Genomic DNA, 15984 nt, shown 5'->3' on the forward strand with positions numbered 1-15984 from the left:
AAATCTGCCCCTCCCCCACCCCCCAGCATGGGCGGAGGAGGCGAAATTTGGGGGGAAAATGGGAAAATTTCCCTTCCTGGGGGAGATTGGGGGGTGGGGGAGGGGGAGGGGCAGAAAATCCCCCCCCCCCAAACCTTCCCCTCCCCCCCTGGAAACGCTGGGGTGGTTTTGGGGCATTCCGGTGGAATTGGATGGATTCTGGGGAATTCTGGGGAGATTTGGATGAATTTTGGGGGAATCCCAGGGACAAGGGGGGGTTGGGCACTGGGGGGACCCCGAATCCTCCCCTCCCCCCTCCAGGGGTCATTAATTGCTGTTAATGAGGGGGTTTTAATTAATTAACAATTAATTCGAATGGGGCCTCGGTTAATTAGCAGGCCTGTTGTTAATTGGGGTCCCTGTATGGATCTGGTCATTAATTATTTCATTTCATTAGTGGCTCTTTAATTGCCAGGGGATCTCCGTTAATTAATGGGGCTCCTTGTTAATTAATGGAGCCCCTCCCTAAATTGGTTTTTTTCCTTCAGTTTTGGGGATTTTTGTGGGGGATTTTGGGACTTTTTGGGGTTAATTTTTGGGGCGTTTTCAGGGGAATTTGGGGCTTTTTTTATTATTTGATTTTTCAAGTTTGGGGTTTTTTTTCCCTTTATGAATTTTGTTCCCTGGGTTTTTTTTTTTTATTTTTTTCTTTGGCATTTTGGGGATTTTTTCCCTCCCTCCTCCCCTTCCCCCCCTCCCCTTTCCCATCCCCCAAACGTGAGAACCTCCCCCCCCCCCCCAAAAAAAAACCCCCAAATTTAGGATTTTTCAGGGTGGGGAGGGGCGGCGCCGCCGCTTTCGGAGCTTTTCAGGTCCTTTTTCAAATAAAACAAAAACTCAAAAAAAAAAAAAGAAAAAAAAAACTTAAAAAGCCCCCCAAACCAACCAGGAAAATCCGTGAAAAATTCCAAGAATTCCCCTTTTTTTGTGATTTTTTTCCCCTGGGTTTTTGGGGGTCCTTCCCCCCTCCCCCGTTTCTCCCATTTCTGCTCTCGTTCCTTCCGGTTTCTGGGGGTCGAAAATGACAAAAAAAATTCCCAAATTCAGCCGCCCCCCCGAGGTGGGGGGAGGGGCACCCTCGACCCCCACCTCCCCTCCCCCCCCCCCCGCCCCTCCCCCCCATGGCCGTGTCGGGCGGGTTTGTCCCTTTTTAGAAATAAAGAAAATTCGCTTGAGCCCAGGGCGGCCTCGGGTGCTGTTTGTGGGGTAAAACTGGGCTTAACTGGGGTTTGGGGGTTAAAACCAGATTGATTGGGATAAAATCCGATTTATTGGGTTAAACTGGCGTTCAAATGGTGCCTGGGGGAGGCTTGGAATTGGGGCTGGGGGTTAAACCTGGTTACAGCGGGCTTGGAGGGGTCAAACTGAGATGAGGAGTTTAGGAATTAGGGTTGGGAGGGGGATTAAAACTGAGTTTGGGGGGTTCAGCTGGGTTTAGGGGAAGTTTGGGGCTTAGTCGGTCCTGCTGCTGATTTTGGGGCTTAAACTCAGATCTGGGGTTTTTTTGTGGTTCTTGGGCTTAAACCTGCCTGTTTTAAACCTGGCATTGGGGTTAAACTCAGTCCTGAGAGCGGAGTTGGGCCGGGTTTAAGGAGCTGGGCTGGGTTTGGGGCTTTTGGGACCCTTGGCCTGGCCGGAGGCTCCAGGCCCGGGTCTGGGCCTATCTCTGAGGTCTTTAGGCTAAAGCTCGGCTCCTAAAGGATAATTAATTACCCCAATTAAAGATTTAATGGCCTTATTTCCCTCCCGCGCAGCCCGGGCCTGCTCCGAGGCCTCAGGCCTGCGCTCGGTTGCCATGGTAACCGGGGGGCTGTGGGTGCCGCCATCTTGGCTGCGCCCATCGATGACGTGGCGGGAAAGGAGAGAGGGGATAACGGGGGGCTCCCCCTCCCCCCACGAGGATTTTTGGGGGTTGCCGGGTGGGAAAGGGACTCCCGCGTGGCCGGGGGCGTCCCCAGAGCCCCCCGTGGGCTCCTTCTCCCTCCCGCCGCCATTTTGGGTGCTGGGAGACGCCATCTTGGGCGGGTGTGAGTGCGGTTGCGCATGCGCGGTGTCATTGCGGCGTCCGGGGGAAGGCGGGGGCGCCGCCATCTTGGGTGTGGGGCCCTGAGGGGCTCGGGCAGCTCCTCCTCCTTTTCCTTCCTCTTCCTCCTTTTCCTTCCTCTTCCTCCTTTTCCTTCCTCCTCCTCTTCCCCATTTTTCTTCCTCCTAGCTCCCCTTCCTCCCTTTTCCTTCCTTCCTCTTCCCCCAGACCCCAATTTCCTCTAGCAGGCCCCTCCCTTCCCCCCTCCCGCCCCCCATTCCCCAAATTAAAATTCCCCTTCCCCCCCCATTAATTTTAGAGACCCCCCCCCCGTTCCCCCCCCAATCCCCAAGAACGGCCCCGGCCCCGTCTGTGCCGCCAAGTGTTTATTTGGGGGGGACACCCCAAAATCGGGGGAACCCCCCCTTTAACCCCCGCTGCCCCCCGGGGGTCCCTCAGAGCCGAAATTGGGGAGGGGTCGGTGCTGGGGGAGGGGAAACCCCCCGAGTTTGGGGTGGGGGAGGTGAGGGATGAGTTTGTGGGCGTGTCCTAACGGTTGGGGGTCCCCGTATTGAGGGGGGTGGGGAGTGATTGGGGGGGGAGGGGGAATTTGGGGGTGATTTTAGGGGGGGGTCTCCCCCTCCCCCATTCCAGAACCTTCCCTGAGTCCATCCTTGAAACCTTTTAGGGGTGGGGGAACCCCCAAAACCCCCCCGAAAACCCCCCAGATTCGGAGGCGGGACCACCCCAGGGCTTTTGGGGGGGGTCCCCAATTTAGGGGGGAGGTCCCAGCTGTGGGGGGGACCCCAAAAGCCCCAAATTAAGCCCCGCCCCCCTCATTTCCTTCTCATTTTTGGGGTGAAATCGGCCCTAAACGTTACAGGGGGTCCCCCGGGGTTTGGGGGTTCAGAGGAGGGCGCAGAAGAATTTCTTCTCGCGGAAGGGATTCTCCGAGGTGGGCACGGGCGTCAGCAGCGGGTCCTCGCAGGCGTGAGCCTCGCAGTAGCTCAGCAGCTCCGCCGCCGCCTTGGACACCTGGGCAGGTAAAAACGGGGTCAGGGAGCCCAAAACCGCACCTGGGAGCACCGAAATGCACCTGGGAGCACCAAAATGCACCTGGGAGACCCCAAAATGCACCTGGGAGACCACAAAATACACCTGGGAGCCCCAAAAATGCACCTGGGAGACCCCAAAATGCACCTGGGAGCACCAAAATGCACCTGGGAGACCCCAAAATACACCTGGGAGCCCCAAAAATGCACCTGGGAGCACCAAAATGCACCTGGGAGACCCCAAAATACACCTGGGAACACCAAAATGCACCTGGGAGCACCCAAAATACACCTGGGAGCCCCAAAAATGCACCTGGGAGACCCCAAAATGCACCTGGGAGCACCAAAATGCACCTGGGAGCCCCCAAAACGCACCTGGGAGACCCCAAAATACACCTGGGAGCCCCAAAAACGCACCTGGGAGACCCCAAAATACACCTGGGAGACCCCCAAATACACCTGGGAGCCCCAAAAACGCACCTGGGAGACCCCCAAATACACCTGGGAGCCCCAAAAATGCACCTGGGAGCCCCAAAATGCACCTGGGAGCCCCAAAAATGCACCTGGGAGCCCCAAAATGCACCTGGGAGCACCAAAAACGCACCTGGGAGCACCAAAATGCACCTGGGAGCACCAAAAACGCACCTGGGAGTGCCCAAAATACACCTGGGAGCACCAAAATGCACCTGGGAGACCCCAAAATACACCTGGGAACACCAAAATGCACCTGGGAGCACCCAAAATACACCTGGGAGACCCCAAAATACACCTGGGAGCCCCAAAAATGCACCTGGGAACACCAAAATACACCTGGGAGCCCCAAAAACGCACCTGGGAACACCAAAATGCACCTGAAAACTCAAAAGGAACACCTGGCAACCTCAAAAATACTCCTGAGAACCCAAAAAAGACTACCTGGAACCTCTAAAATACACCTGGGAATCCCAAAAACACACCTGGAAACCGTAAAAACAGACCCAAAACCCCAAAAGTACAGATGGAACCCCTAAAGACACACCTGGAAACCCCAAAACAACACCTGGAAACACCAAAAATACACCTGGAAACACCCACAAATATACCCAGAACCCCTAAAATACACCTGGAACTCTTAAAAAGACACCTAGAGACACCAAAAATTCACCTGGAACTCCCCAAAACACCCCTAATTCCCAAATCCCACCTGGAATTTCTAAATCCATCCCTGGAACCCCAAATCCTGCCCTGGTTCCCCCCAGCCCTCCCCACTTTCACCCCCCAAAATCCCAACAATCTCTCCAGACCCCTCAAAATCCTCATTTTTTCACCCCAAATCTCTTTAAAGCTCTCCTCAAATCCCAATTTTCCCCCATTTTCCCCCAATTTTCCCCTGTTTTCCCCCCATTTTATTCCCATCCCCCCCCATTTTTCCCTATTTTTTCCCCATTTATTCCCCTTTTTTTTCCACATTTTTCCCATTTTTCCCCCATTTCTCCCCCCGTTTTTCCCCATTTCTTCCCCATTTTATTCCCATTTTATTCCCCACCCATTTCCCCCATTTTCCCCCATTTTTCCCCGTTTTCCCAGACCTTGACCCGGCACAGGCTGGCCTCGATCTTCAGCTGCTCCACCATTTTCCGGGCCTGGCCCACGCTCAGGGTGCTGCTGGGGGGGGGCTCGCCCTTCATGGGGGGGCTGCGGGGGCACCCCCACATTTGGGAACCCCCCAAAAACCAAAAACCCCCAAAACCAAAAAAAAAGCCAAACGCAAAATCCCCCCCAAAATAAAAAAACACAAAAAAAATCCCCCATAAATGCGAATTTTCCCCTCTTAAAAAAATCCCTTCGCCAAAAACCCAAATTCCCCCCCTCGGGCCAAAATTTGGGACCCCGCCCAAAAACCCCAAATCACCCAAAACCCGAAAAAAACCCCAAAAAAGAAAATAAAAACCCCAAACCAGAATACAAACCCCACCCCAAAATCCCCACTGAAAACGACATTTCCCCCCCCAAAGCCTCCTGCAAAAATCCCGAATTTCCCCCCCCCACAAATTCTCCCGAAATTCCCAAATTTCGGCCCCCAAATTTCCCCCCTCCCCAAAATCCCCCCCAGCCTCCCAAAAATCCCAAATTTCAGCCCCCCAAAATCCCAATTTTCCCCCAAATCCCCTCCCCCCCCCCCAAATCTTACCCAACCCCCCCAAAATTCCCGCGGTTTTTGCACCTCCCCCCCTCCCCCAATCCCCTCCCCCACCCCCCAGGACCCCCCAAATTCCCCCCGCCCCTCCCCCACCTGTGCAGGACCCGCGGCCGCTCCGGTCCCGGCGATGCTCGGAGGGGGCGGGGCCTGGGGGTGGAGGAGGGGGGCCACGCCCTTGCCCCTCCCCCGCTCTCTCCCTTCCCCCCCCCCCCATTTTGTCCCCCTCCCCAATTTTGGGGGCGCCTCAAAACCCCGCCCCTCCCCCCCTTTCAAAATGGGGAGGGGGTGCAGACTGGGGGAGGGGCGGGGTTAATGGAGCTCCCCCCAGATTTCGCCCCCCAAACCCTCCGAGCCCCTCCCCCAACCCCCCCCCAGGACCCCCAACTCCCCCCGGGACCCCCCCAACCCCCCCAAAATCCCCCCATGACCCCGCCCACCCCCTTGGGACCCCCCCAAACCCCCCCAGGAACCCCGCGGTGCCCTCAGGGAGCCCCCCCAGAACCCTGAGGAACCCAAAAGCCGCCGGGACCCCCAAAAAGCCCCAAAAATGCCCCCAAACCCCCCCGTTGCCATGGAAACGGGGAGGGGCCCGGCGGGCCCGCAGTGGGCGGGGCTGGAGGCGGGGCCAGCGCGGGCGGGCCCGCAGTGGGCGGAGCGAATTAGGAGCTGCTAAATAAGGGAGGGGCGTGGTTAAAACCAGTATTGACCAATGGGGTGATGCGTGGGCGGGGTTTGAAGCCGGAAGCGGCGGGGTTGGGGGCGTGGCTAGGGCGTGGCGGGAAGCGGGAGGCGCCGGCATTCGGTAAGGGCGCGGGAGCCCCAAAAAACCCCGAAATTACCCCAAAAATCCGCCCCGAAAGACCAAAATTCCTCTTTAAAAGTGCCGGAATCGCATCCGGGACCCTCGAAAACCCCTAAAATCCCTTCGGGGTGACGAAGCTCCGCCAAAATTACCTCAGAAAATCCCAAAATTTCTCCCTGCGAACCCAAAATTGGCCCCAAAATCTCCCCGGGGACCTCAAAAATCCCCAAAATTTACCCGAAAATCCTCCCCGGGACCCCAAAGTCTCGAGATCCCCCGGGGGTTTCTGGGCTGGGGGAGGAATTTTGGGACCCCCCCCCCAAATTTTGGGGTGGAGGAGGGGCGGGAGGCGGCCCTCCCCTCCCCCCGCCCCTCCCCCCCTCACCCCTGCCCCGCATTCCGGGATTTTGGGGTGGGGGAGGGGATTTTGGGGTCCCCGAGGGAATTCCGAGGTGGGGGAGGGAATTCTGGGGATTCCCGGAAGATCCTGGGAGGTCGGGGAATGGAATTTTGGGAATAATCCCGAATTTTGGGGATTGTGGGGATGGAATTCTGGGGTTTGCCCCCAGATTTTGGGGATCTGCTCCAAATTTTGGGACAAGAGGAGGAATTTTGGGAATCTCCCCCAGAGATTTTGGGGTCACCCCATAAATCTGGGGTTTCCCGAAGATGAATTTTGGGAATCCCTCATAAATTTTGGGGCAAGAGGAGGAATTTTGGGGTTTCCCCAGAGATTTTGGGGTGGGGGTTTTGGGAGGGAATTTTGGGGTTTCCCCAGAGCTTTTGGGGTGGGGATTTTGGGAGGGAATTTTGGGCTTTCCCCAGAGATTTTGGGGATCTCCTCCAAATTTCGGGACCAGAGGGGGAATTTTGGGGCTCCCTTGAGATTTCAGGAATGGGGAGGGGGAATTTTGGGAGCGTCCCACGGATTTTGGGGCTCGGGGAGGGAATTTGGGGGAGGGAAATTTTGGGGAGGGAATTTTGGGATTCCCCCAGATTTTGGGGTGGGGGAGGGGATTTTTGGGGGCGGGAATTTGGGGGTTCGGCCGCGGTGGGGGCGGGGCGCTGCCCCTCCCCCCTGACCCCTCCCCCCCTCTCTCCGCAGCTCCTCCCCCTCCCATGGGGATTCCCCTCCCCTCCCCCCGCCCGCCATGGCTTCGGGGGGGTTCCCCGCGGCCCCGCCCCCCCCGCTGCTCACCTGGGGGGCTCAGGTGGGGCGGGGGGCGCGGCGGGCGCTGCTGCGGGGGGCGCTGGGGCTGAGCCTGGCGCTGCTGCTGCTCTGGGCCTCGCTCTTCCTCTACGGCTCCTTCTACTGGGCCTACCTGCCCGCGGCCGCCGTGCTGCGCCCGCTGCACCTGGCCTTCAGGTGAGGGCCGAGGGGACTCGAGTCTTGGGGGACGCGGTGGAGGTGGGGAAATGCGGGGGTGGGGATGGGAGGGGGTTTGGGGTGGGTCGGATGTGTCCAGGAAGGGTTCCTGGGGGGTTCAGGTATGTCCAGGTATGTCCAGGAAGGGTTCCTGGGGGGTTCAGGTGTGTCCAGGTATGTCCAGGAAGGGTTCCTGGGGGGTTCAGGTATGTCCAGGTATGTCCAGGAAGGGTTCCTGGGGGGCTCAGGTGTGTCCAGGTATGTCCAGGAAGGGTTTTTGGGGGGTTCAGGTGTGTCCAGGTATGTCCAGGAAGGGTTTTTGGGGGTTCAGGTGTGCCCAGGTATGTCCAGGAAGGGTTTTTGGGGGTTCAGGTGTGCCCAGGGGGGGTTTTTGAGGATCCAGGTGTACCCAGGTGTGTTTAGGAGAGGTTCTGGGAGGTTCAGGTGTGTCCAGAAGTGTCCAGGTGCAGCTGGGATGGGATTTTGGGGGGTTCAGGTGTGCCCAGGTGTGGTTGTGGGGGTTCACCTGTGCCCAGGTGTACCTGGAGAAGGAGTTTGGGGCTTTTTGGGATTCCAGCAGTTTCTGGGGGGTGTCCAGCTGGGGAATTTGGGTGAGAGACCCCAAAATAACCCTTAAGAAACCTAAAAAAAACGCCCCAAAAAATCTCCCATTGCTTTCCTCGAGCACACCTGGGCCAGGTGAGGTTCTGGGGGGTCTTTGGGGGTTTCTCAGCCCACTTTGGCCCCCCCAGGTCGGACTGTGAGAGCCCCGGGCCCGAGCTCTGCTCCTTCCCCACGGCCAACGTGTCCCTGCTGGGGGAGCACCGCGAGAAGGTTCCGGAAACATCCCAAAATTTGGGGGGTGGGCGGGGGGGGGGGGAGCCTGGAAATATCCCAGACGTGGGGGGGGGACGTGGGGCCAAAATGTCCGAAAAACATCCCCAAAATGAGGGTACAAAATGTCCTAAAAACATCCTAAAAATGGGGGGATTTTGGACTAAAACGTCCTAAAACATCCTTTGAATGGGGGGTGAAAATATCCCCAAAATGTGGGGGCAAAACATCCTCAGATATCCCAAAAATGTGGGGGCAAAACATCCTCAGATATCCCAAAAATGTGGGGCAAAACATCCTCAGATATCCCAAAAATGTGGGGCAAAACATCCTCAGATATCCCAAAAATGTGGGGGCAAAACGTCCTCAGATATCCCAAAAATGTGCCCAGGTGCATCTCAGCTGGGTCCAGCTGTACCCAGGTGTGCCCAGATGTAGCCAGGTGTGCCCCCCAGGTGCTGCTCTACGGGCAGCTGTACCCAGGTGTATCTCAGCTGTACCCAGGTGTATCTCAGCTGTACCCAGGTGTATCTCAGCTGTACCCAGCTGTACCCAGGTGTACCCAGGTGTATCTCAGCTGTACCCAGGTGTGCCCAGCTGTACCCAGGTGTATCTCAGCTGTACCCAGCTGTACCCAGGTGTAGCCAGGTGTGCCCCCCAGGTGCTGCTCTACGGGCAGCTGTACCCAGGTGTATCTCAGCTGTGCCCAGGTGTATCTCAGCTGTACCCAGGTGTGCCCAGGTGTAGCCAGGTGTGCCCAGGTGTAGCCAGGTGTGCCCCCCAGGTGCTGCTCTACGGGCAGCTGTACCCAGCTGTGCCCAGGTGTGCCCAGGTGCAGCCAGGTGTGCCCCCCAGGTGCTGCTCTACGGGCAGCTGTACCCAGGTGTATCTCAGCTGTGCCCAGGTGTATCTCAGCTGTGCCCAGGTGTGCCCAGGTGTAGCCAGGTGTGCCCCCCAGGTGCTGCTCTACGGGCAGCTGTACCGGATCTCGCTGGAGCTGGAGCTGCCGGAGTCGCCGGTGAACCGCGAGCTGGGGATGTTCATGGTGGGGCTGACCTGCTATGGCCACGGGGGGAAAACCCTGGCCACGGCCGAGAGAGCGGTACTGGGGCAACTGGGGCAACTGGGAATGGGCTGGGGGAGCTGGGAATGGGCTGGGGGAGCTGGGAATGGGCTGGGGGAACGGGGAATGGGCTGGGAATGGGCTGGGGGAACTGGGAATGGGCTGGGGGAGCTGGGAATGGGCTGGGGGAACTGGGAATGGACTGGGAATGGGCTGGGGGAGCTGGGAATGGACTGGGAATGGACTGGGGCAACTGGGAATGGGCTGGGGGAGCTGGGAATGGGCTGGGGGAACTGGGAATGGGCTGGGGGAACTGGGAATGGGCTGGGAATGGGCTGGGAATGGGCTGGGGGAGCTGGGAATGGGCTGGGGGAACTGGGAATGGGCTGGGAATGGGCTGGGGGAGCTGGGAATGGACTGGGGGAACTGGGAATGGGCTGGGGGAGCTGGGAATGGGCTGGGAATGGGCTGGGGGAGCTGGGAATGGACTGGGGGAGCTGGGAATGGGCTGGGAATGGGCTGGGGGAGCTGGGAATGGGCTGGGGGAGCTGGGAATGGGCTGGGGGAACTGGGAATGGGCTGGGGGAGCTGGGAATGGGCTGGGGGAACTGGGAATGGGCTGGGAATGGGCTGGGGGAACTGGGAATGAGCTGGGGGAACTGGGAATGGGCTGGGAATGGGCTGGGGGAGCTGGGAATGGGACTTTGGGGTTGGATTTGGGGTCTCTGGGGTGGGAGTTGGGGTCTCTGGGGTGGATTTGGGGTCTCTGGGGTGGGTTTGGGGTCTCTGGGGTGGGTTTGGGGTCCCCGGGGTGGGTCTGGGGAGGACTTGGGGTCCCATTTGGGCTCTGGCCCCCAGGCCATGCTGCACTACCGCTCCCGCCTGCTGCGGGCCCTGCACACCGCGGCCTTCGCCGGACTCTTCCTCAGCGGCTTCGCCGAGCAGAGCCAGACCCTGGAGCTGGAGCTGATGGCGCGCTACCGCGAGGACCCCGTGGGTCTGGGCCGTGGGTCTGGGGGCTCTGTGGGGTACCAGAGGGGTTTGGGGGTCCCACTGGGACAGAAAAGCCCCAAATGCTGCAGGCGCAGCTGCGCAGGTGCTGCTGGGAGGGTCCTGGGGGTCCCGGGGAGGGTTTGGGGCGTCTCAGGGGGTCCTGGGGGGGGTTTTTGGGGTCCCAGGGTGGTTTGGGGGATGTTTTGTGGGTCCCAGGGGTATTTTGGGGGCCCCGGGGTGATTGTGGGGACATTTTGGTGGTCCCTGAGCCCCGTGCCCCCTCCCCAGTACACGCCCACCGTGGGGGCTCTGGTGGAGATCCGCAGCCGGCGGGGTGCAGCTCTACGGGGCGCGGCTGCGCGTGCACGCGCACTTCAGCGGCCTCAGGTACGGCCTGAACCCGGCCTAAACCTGCCCCAAACCCGGCCTAAACCTGCCCCAAACCCGGCCTAAACCCGGCCTGAACCTGCCCCAAACCCGGCCTAAACTGCCCCAAACCCAGCCTAAACCTGCCCCAAACCTGCCCCAAACCTGCCCCAAACCTGCCCCAAATCCGGCCTGAACCTGCCCCAAACCTGCCCCAAACCCGGCCTAAACCTGCCCCAAACCGGCCTAAACCTGCCCTAAACCTGCCCCAAACCCGGCCTAAACCTGCCCCAAACCCGGCCCTAAACCTGCCCTAAACCTGCCCCGAACCTGCCCCAAACCCGGCCTAAACCTGGCCTAAACCTGCCCTAAACCTGCCCCAAACCTGCCCCAAACCTGCTCCAGCCCCACTCCAGCGGCCTCAGGTACAGCCTGAACCCTGCGTGTCCCTGGGCCTTGTCACACCTGTACCTGTCACACCTGTACCTGTCACACCTGTACCTGTCACACCTGTCCCTGTGTCACACCTGTCCCTGTGTCACCTGTCACACCTGTACCTGTCACACCTGTCCCTGTGTCACAACCTGTCCCACCTGTGTCACACCTGTCTCACCTGTGTCACACCTGTGTCACACCTGTCCCACCTGTCTGTCCCTCACCTGTCCCAGGTACCTGCTCTATCACTTCCCGCTGACCTCGGCCGTGCTGGGCGGTGGCCGGGAACTGGACCCTCCTGGCGCTGCTGACCCTGGGGGGGTACCTGCAGTGGGGGGAGGGGCCCCCCAGCGGCCCCGCCCCGCCCAGGTGAGCCACGGTGGGGGGAGGGGCTCGGGGCATCCCCCCCTCCCCCCAGAGCTGAGCTCACCTGAGCCCCGCCCCCACCCCCGACAGGAGCAGCGGAGCCAGGAGGAGCCCCCGGGGAGGGGGAGGGGACAGGTGAGAAATGGGGGGGGAGGGGACAGGGGGAGGGGCCTGCAGGATTTGGAGGGGAATTTAGGGACGTTTTGGAAGAATTTGGGGATTTTTGGGGGGAATTTTTGGAGATTTTGGGGCAATTTTTGGAGGGATTTGGGGGAGATTTTGGGGATTATTTTGGAGAGGATTTTAAGAAGATTTTGGGGATTTTGGGGGCAGTTTTGGGAGATTTGGGAACATTTTGGGGAGGATTTGGGGGAGATTTTCAGGAGATTTTGGGCAGTTTTGGGAGGGATTTGGAGCTGGATTTTTGGGGGGATTTTGGGAGGTTTTAGGGAGGGGATTTGGGGGGGGGATTTGGGGGGGAATACTGAGGAGGTTCAAGGTGATTTTCTCCCCCTCCCCCACCCCCAGATCTTTCAGCCTCCCCCCAAAATTCGGAGGAGCCCGAAATCGTGGGAGCCTCGGAGCCCAGCCCAGGTGGGGGAGGGGCAGCGCCCCAAAAACCCCCCAAATTCCAAAGGGGGGGGAGGGGCGGGCGGAGGGGCTCGAATTGGGGGTGGGGAGATTAAATGGGGGGGGAGGGGCCCAATTCTGGGTCCTGAGGCGCTGACTGCCCCTCCCCCCCCCTCCCCAGACCCCCCCCTGCTCAGCGCCGCCCCCAAGGAGGGGGAGATGCAGGAGGAAGAGGAGGAAGAGGGGGAGGGGGAGGAGGAAGAGGGGGTCACACCCCTCCCCCCCCTCCCGGACGGCCCCTCCCCCCGCCAGCGCCACGTCTGCTCCAGCTCCTGAGCCCCTCCCCCACCCCCCCCAATTTTGGGGGCTGTCAATAAAGGCTTTGGCCCCTCCCCCACCCCCCAAAAACGAGTTTGGATTTATTTGGGGAGGGGGAGGGGTGGGAGAGAGGTGAAACCCCCTAAAATCCGCCAAATCCCCCAAATTTTCCCCCGCAATCAATCCAAAGAAAATCTGCCCCAAATTTAAGAATTTAGGGGGTTTTGTGGGATTATCTGGGTGAGTTTTGGGGTGTTTTTGGGTTGATTTTGGGGTCACTTTGGGGCAGTTTCGGGGTCAGGTTTTTCGGTATTTCCGGGTGGGTTTTGGGGTATTTTTGGGGTTTCGGGGTCACTTTTTGGAGGTCGATCCCCCCGCCTGTCAGCGCCGGACGCGCTCACGACGCGTTCTGTCCCTTCCCGGCCACCGTCCTCACGTGACCCCGACCCCGCCCCCTCCCCGCTGCCCACGTGACGCGAGGCCCCGGTGCCGCCATGATGGCGGCGGGCGGCGGGGCCGAGCCCGGGCGGGCCCTGGAGGCGCTGCTGGAGATGGGATTCGGGGCCCGGCGCGCGTGAGGGCGGCGGCACCGGGAGGACACCGGGGGATGGCGGGGGGGGGCCGGTCGGGCGAGTCCGGTAACCGGAGAGTGGCCGGGAATGGGATCCTGGCGGAATTCCCGGGATTTTGGGGAGGGGGTCCCGGGAAAGGCCCCGGAGCCGCCCCGTGATCCCCCCTCCCCCGGTCCCGCAGGGCGAAGGCGCTGGCGCTGACCGGGAACCGCGGGGTGGAACCGGCCATGGACTGGTGAGGGGGAACCCCAGAATAACCGGGACCCCCCAAAACCCCCGGGATTCCAAAAATCCCCCCGGGAACCCCCACAAACCTCCCGGGACACCCAAACCCCCACCGAGACCCCCCCCAAAACCCCCCTAGGGACCCCAAAAAAACCCCTGAGACCCCAAATTTCCCTCGACGACCCCCAAACTCCCCCGCAGGGACCCCAAAATCCCCCCCGGGTGCCCAAAATCCCTGAGACCCCCTCAAACCCCCCTGAGACCCTCTCAAACACCCCCAAGGACCCTAAAAAACCTCGGGACCCCCCCCAGGGACCCCGAAACCCCCCTGATTTCGGGAATCCCCCCCCGATTTCGGAGACCCCCCCTGGTTTCGGGGACCCTCCCTGATTTTGGGGACCCCCCCAGGCTGGTGGCTCACGAGGACGACCCCGACTCGGACTCGGACCCCGAGACCCCCCTGGATTTGGGGGCGCTGCCGTCGCTGCTGGGGGGGCCCCGGGCGCCGCCGGGCGAGCAGGACGAGACCCAGAAGTGAATTCGGGGGAAATTCGGGGGATTTTGGGGTTCGGGGAGGATTTGGGGGTCCCAGGAAGAATTTATGGCTTCAAAGGGGAAGTTTGGGGGTTCAAGAGGAATTTTGGAGTTATGGGGGGATTTGAAGGGGTTGAAGGGAAAATTTTGGGGTTTTTTGGGAAATTTGGAGATTTAAAAAGGAAATGTGGGGCTTCAAGGGGAAAATTGGGGGGCTCAGAGGAGGAATTTAGGGGTTCAGGGTGGAATTTGGGGCGTTTAAGGGGAAAATTCTGGGGTTTTAGTGGGGAATTTGGGGGCTCAGGGGGATTTGGGGTCCCCAGGGTTCTGGGGCTCAGGAGGATTTGGGTCTCAGTGTTGTTTTGGGGCTCAGGGCTATTTTGGGGTTCAGGATTCCCGGTTTCGGGGTGTTTTCCCGCAGGGCGCTGTCGGAGGCCGGGCAGGAGCGGGAGCGGCGCCGCCGGGGCCAGGAGCTGGCCAAGCTGCGGGAGTGGCGGCGGGGACGAGGAGCGGCGCCGCGCGGCCGAGGAGCGGCGGCGGGAGCGGGCCGAGGAGCGCGCCGCGCGGTCAGCAGCGAGCGGCCCCGCCACGGCTCAAAACGAAACCCCAAAACTTCGGGAAAACCCCAAAAAAAACCCCAAAGGGGCTGCCCGGGCCGAGTCCTCCGCGCCGCCAGGGGGCGCCTCAGCCGCGGGAGGCGCCCTCCGAACCCCTCCGAACCCTGGGCCCCACTAAAGCTCGGGGAACCCCAAAATCCCAACACCAAACCCAAAGGACGCCCCAGAACCTCCTGGGAGAGCCCAGAGAGTTCTGGGAAATCCCAAAATCCCCGGAATTTTTGCCATTAAAATTCCCGGCAGGACTTTCCCGCAGCGAGTTCTCCGGGCCGCCAGGGGGCGCCCTCACGATCGAGGAGATTTTGGGGGCCCAAAAACCCCTCAGGACCCCCTCAAAATACAGGAACCCCCCAAATTCCCACCCTAAAGCCTTGGGGGAGTTTCCCCAAATCCCCTGCAGCCCCCGCGGGGATTTTGGGAATTTTGGGGAGCGCTGACGACGTTGGGGTTTTCCCGCCCTGTTCCCACAGGCAGAGAGTGCGGGAGAAGATCGAGCGGGACAAGGCGGAGCGAGCGCAGAGGGTGAGCAGGGCCCCAGAGCGTCGGGGGGCATCCCCCGAGGGCACCCTGAGTGGTGCAGCCCCAGCAGGACCCCCCAGATCCCCCCTCTGTTCCCCCAGTTCGCCCCGGCCCCCCCGGCCGAGCCCCCCAAGGAGGCGCCGGCGCCGCGGGAATACGACCAGTGCCGGATCCAGGTGGGGACTGGGAACGGGGGGGAATTTGGGGTGACCCCGGGGGGATGTGGGGGTCCTGAGGGGATTTGGGGGATCCCTGGGATCTCAGGGGATTTTGGGGAGAATCGTGATGGGATTTTGGGGAAATCCTGATAAGACTTTGGGGAATTCTGGGGACCCAGATGAGATTTTGAGGTGAGTTTCAGGCTCCCTGATGGGATTTCAGTGATTTCAGGGGATCCCTGTGGAATTTTAGGAGGATCCCAGGGGATTTTGGGGACTCAGATGAGATTCTGGGCCTCCCTGATGGGATTCTGGGAATTTCAGTGGATCCTAATGGGGCATTTGGGTGATCCCCAGGGGATTTGGGGTGATCCTGGGGCTTCCTGCCGGGTTTTGGGGTGGTTTCAGGGGATTTGGGGTGAATCCTGGGTGGTTCAGGGTGAGTTTCTCCCCCAGGTGCGGCTCCCGGACGGGCGGGCGCTCACCCAGAGCTTCCGGGCGCGGGAGCCGCTGGCGGCCGTGCGGCTCTTCGTGGAGCTGCACCGGGGCTCGGGGGGCACCGGGGCGGGCACCGGGGCCCCCCCCGAGCCCTTCAGCCTCCGCACGGCCTTCCCCCGGCGCCTCTTCACCGAGGAGGACATGGAGAAACCCCTGCAGGAGCTGGGTGAGCAGCGGGGGGACTGGGGGGGTTTGGGGGTCCCTGGGGGGGTTTGGGGGTCCCTGGGTGAGTTTTGGGGGTCCCTGGGTGAGTTTTGGGGGTCCCTGGGGGGGTTTGGGGGTCCCTGGGTGAGTTTTGGGGGTCCCTGGGTGAGTTTTGGGGGTCCCTAACCTCCTCCTTCCTTCCAGGTCTGGTTCCCTCCGCCGTCGTCATCGTGGCCAAGAAAGAGGGGAGCTGAGGGGGGCGCCCCAAAACACCCCCGAAAAACTCCAAATAAACCCAAAAAACCCCAAAA

At 60.5% G+C, this 15984-nt stretch overlaps 3 protein-coding genes and 1 long non-coding RNA gene across 4 annotated transcripts; 2 read left to right on the forward strand and 2 right to left on the reverse strand.

Moving 5' to 3' along the window:
• Positions 1-2433: 2433 nt before the first annotated feature.
• On the reverse strand, positions 2434-5467 carry GNG3 (G protein subunit gamma 3). Its single transcript, XM_059872396.1, has 3 exons — positions 5387-5467; positions 4683-4788; positions 2434-3097 (listed from the first exon to the last, which is right to left on the reverse strand). The coding sequence occupies exons 2-3, from the start codon at positions 4779-4781 to the stop codon at positions 2969-2971; spliced, it is 228 nt and encodes a 75-aa protein (XP_059728379.1). The 5' UTR covers positions 4782-4788; positions 5387-5467; the 3' UTR covers positions 2434-2968.
• A 594-nt stretch (positions 5468-6061) lies between these two features.
• On the forward strand, positions 6062-12496 carry BSCL2 (BSCL2 lipid droplet biogenesis associated, seipin). Its single transcript, XM_059872336.1, is given in 12 exon segments — positions 6062-6095; positions 7201-7461; positions 8214-8295; positions 9254-9397; positions 10217-10351; positions 10640-10684; positions 10686-10738; positions 11386-11428; positions 11430-11502; positions 11588-11653; positions 12047-12112; positions 12270-12496. Coding segments are annotated over 11 exon segments (1077 nt in total). The 5' UTR covers positions 6062-6095; positions 7201-7246; the 3' UTR covers positions 12425-12496.
• On the reverse strand, positions 10894-11454 carry LOC132341065 (uncharacterized). The gene is made up of 3 exons (XR_009490076.1): positions 11351-11454; positions 11245-11268; positions 10894-11212 (listed from the first exon to the last, which is right to left on the reverse strand). It is a non-coding gene; the product is annotated as an uncharacterized LOC132341065 (long non-coding RNA).
• Positions 12497-12836: 340 nt separating the features above from the next.
• On the forward strand, positions 12837-15984 carry UBXN1 (UBX domain protein 1). The gene is given in 9 exon segments (XM_059872333.1): positions 12837-12980; positions 13160-13213; positions 13612-13737; positions 14159-14237; positions 14239-14303; positions 14825-14876; positions 14975-15049; positions 15488-15695; positions 15878-15984. Coding segments are annotated over 9 exon segments (789 nt in total). The 5' UTR covers positions 12837-12900; the 3' UTR covers positions 15928-15984.

The sequence above is a fragment of the Haemorhous mexicanus genome, chromosome 35 (genome assembly GCF_027477595.1).
Source record: "Haemorhous mexicanus isolate bHaeMex1 chromosome 35, bHaeMex1.pri, whole genome shotgun sequence".
In the NCBI taxonomy this organism is placed as follows: Eukaryota; Metazoa; Chordata; class Aves; order Passeriformes; family Fringillidae; genus Haemorhous; species Haemorhous mexicanus.

Bases quoted from the DNA above. Each gene is read 5' to 3' on its own strand.
- GNG3 (XM_059872396.1), bottom strand. From the start codon at position 4,781: ATGAAGGGCGAGCCCCCCCCCAGCAGCACCCTGAGCGTGGGCCAGGCC. The intron at 3,098-4,682 runs GTCTGGGAAAAC...TTACCTGCCCAG, and splicing joins CCAGCCTGTGCCGGGTCAAG to GTGTCCAAGGCGGCGGCGGA.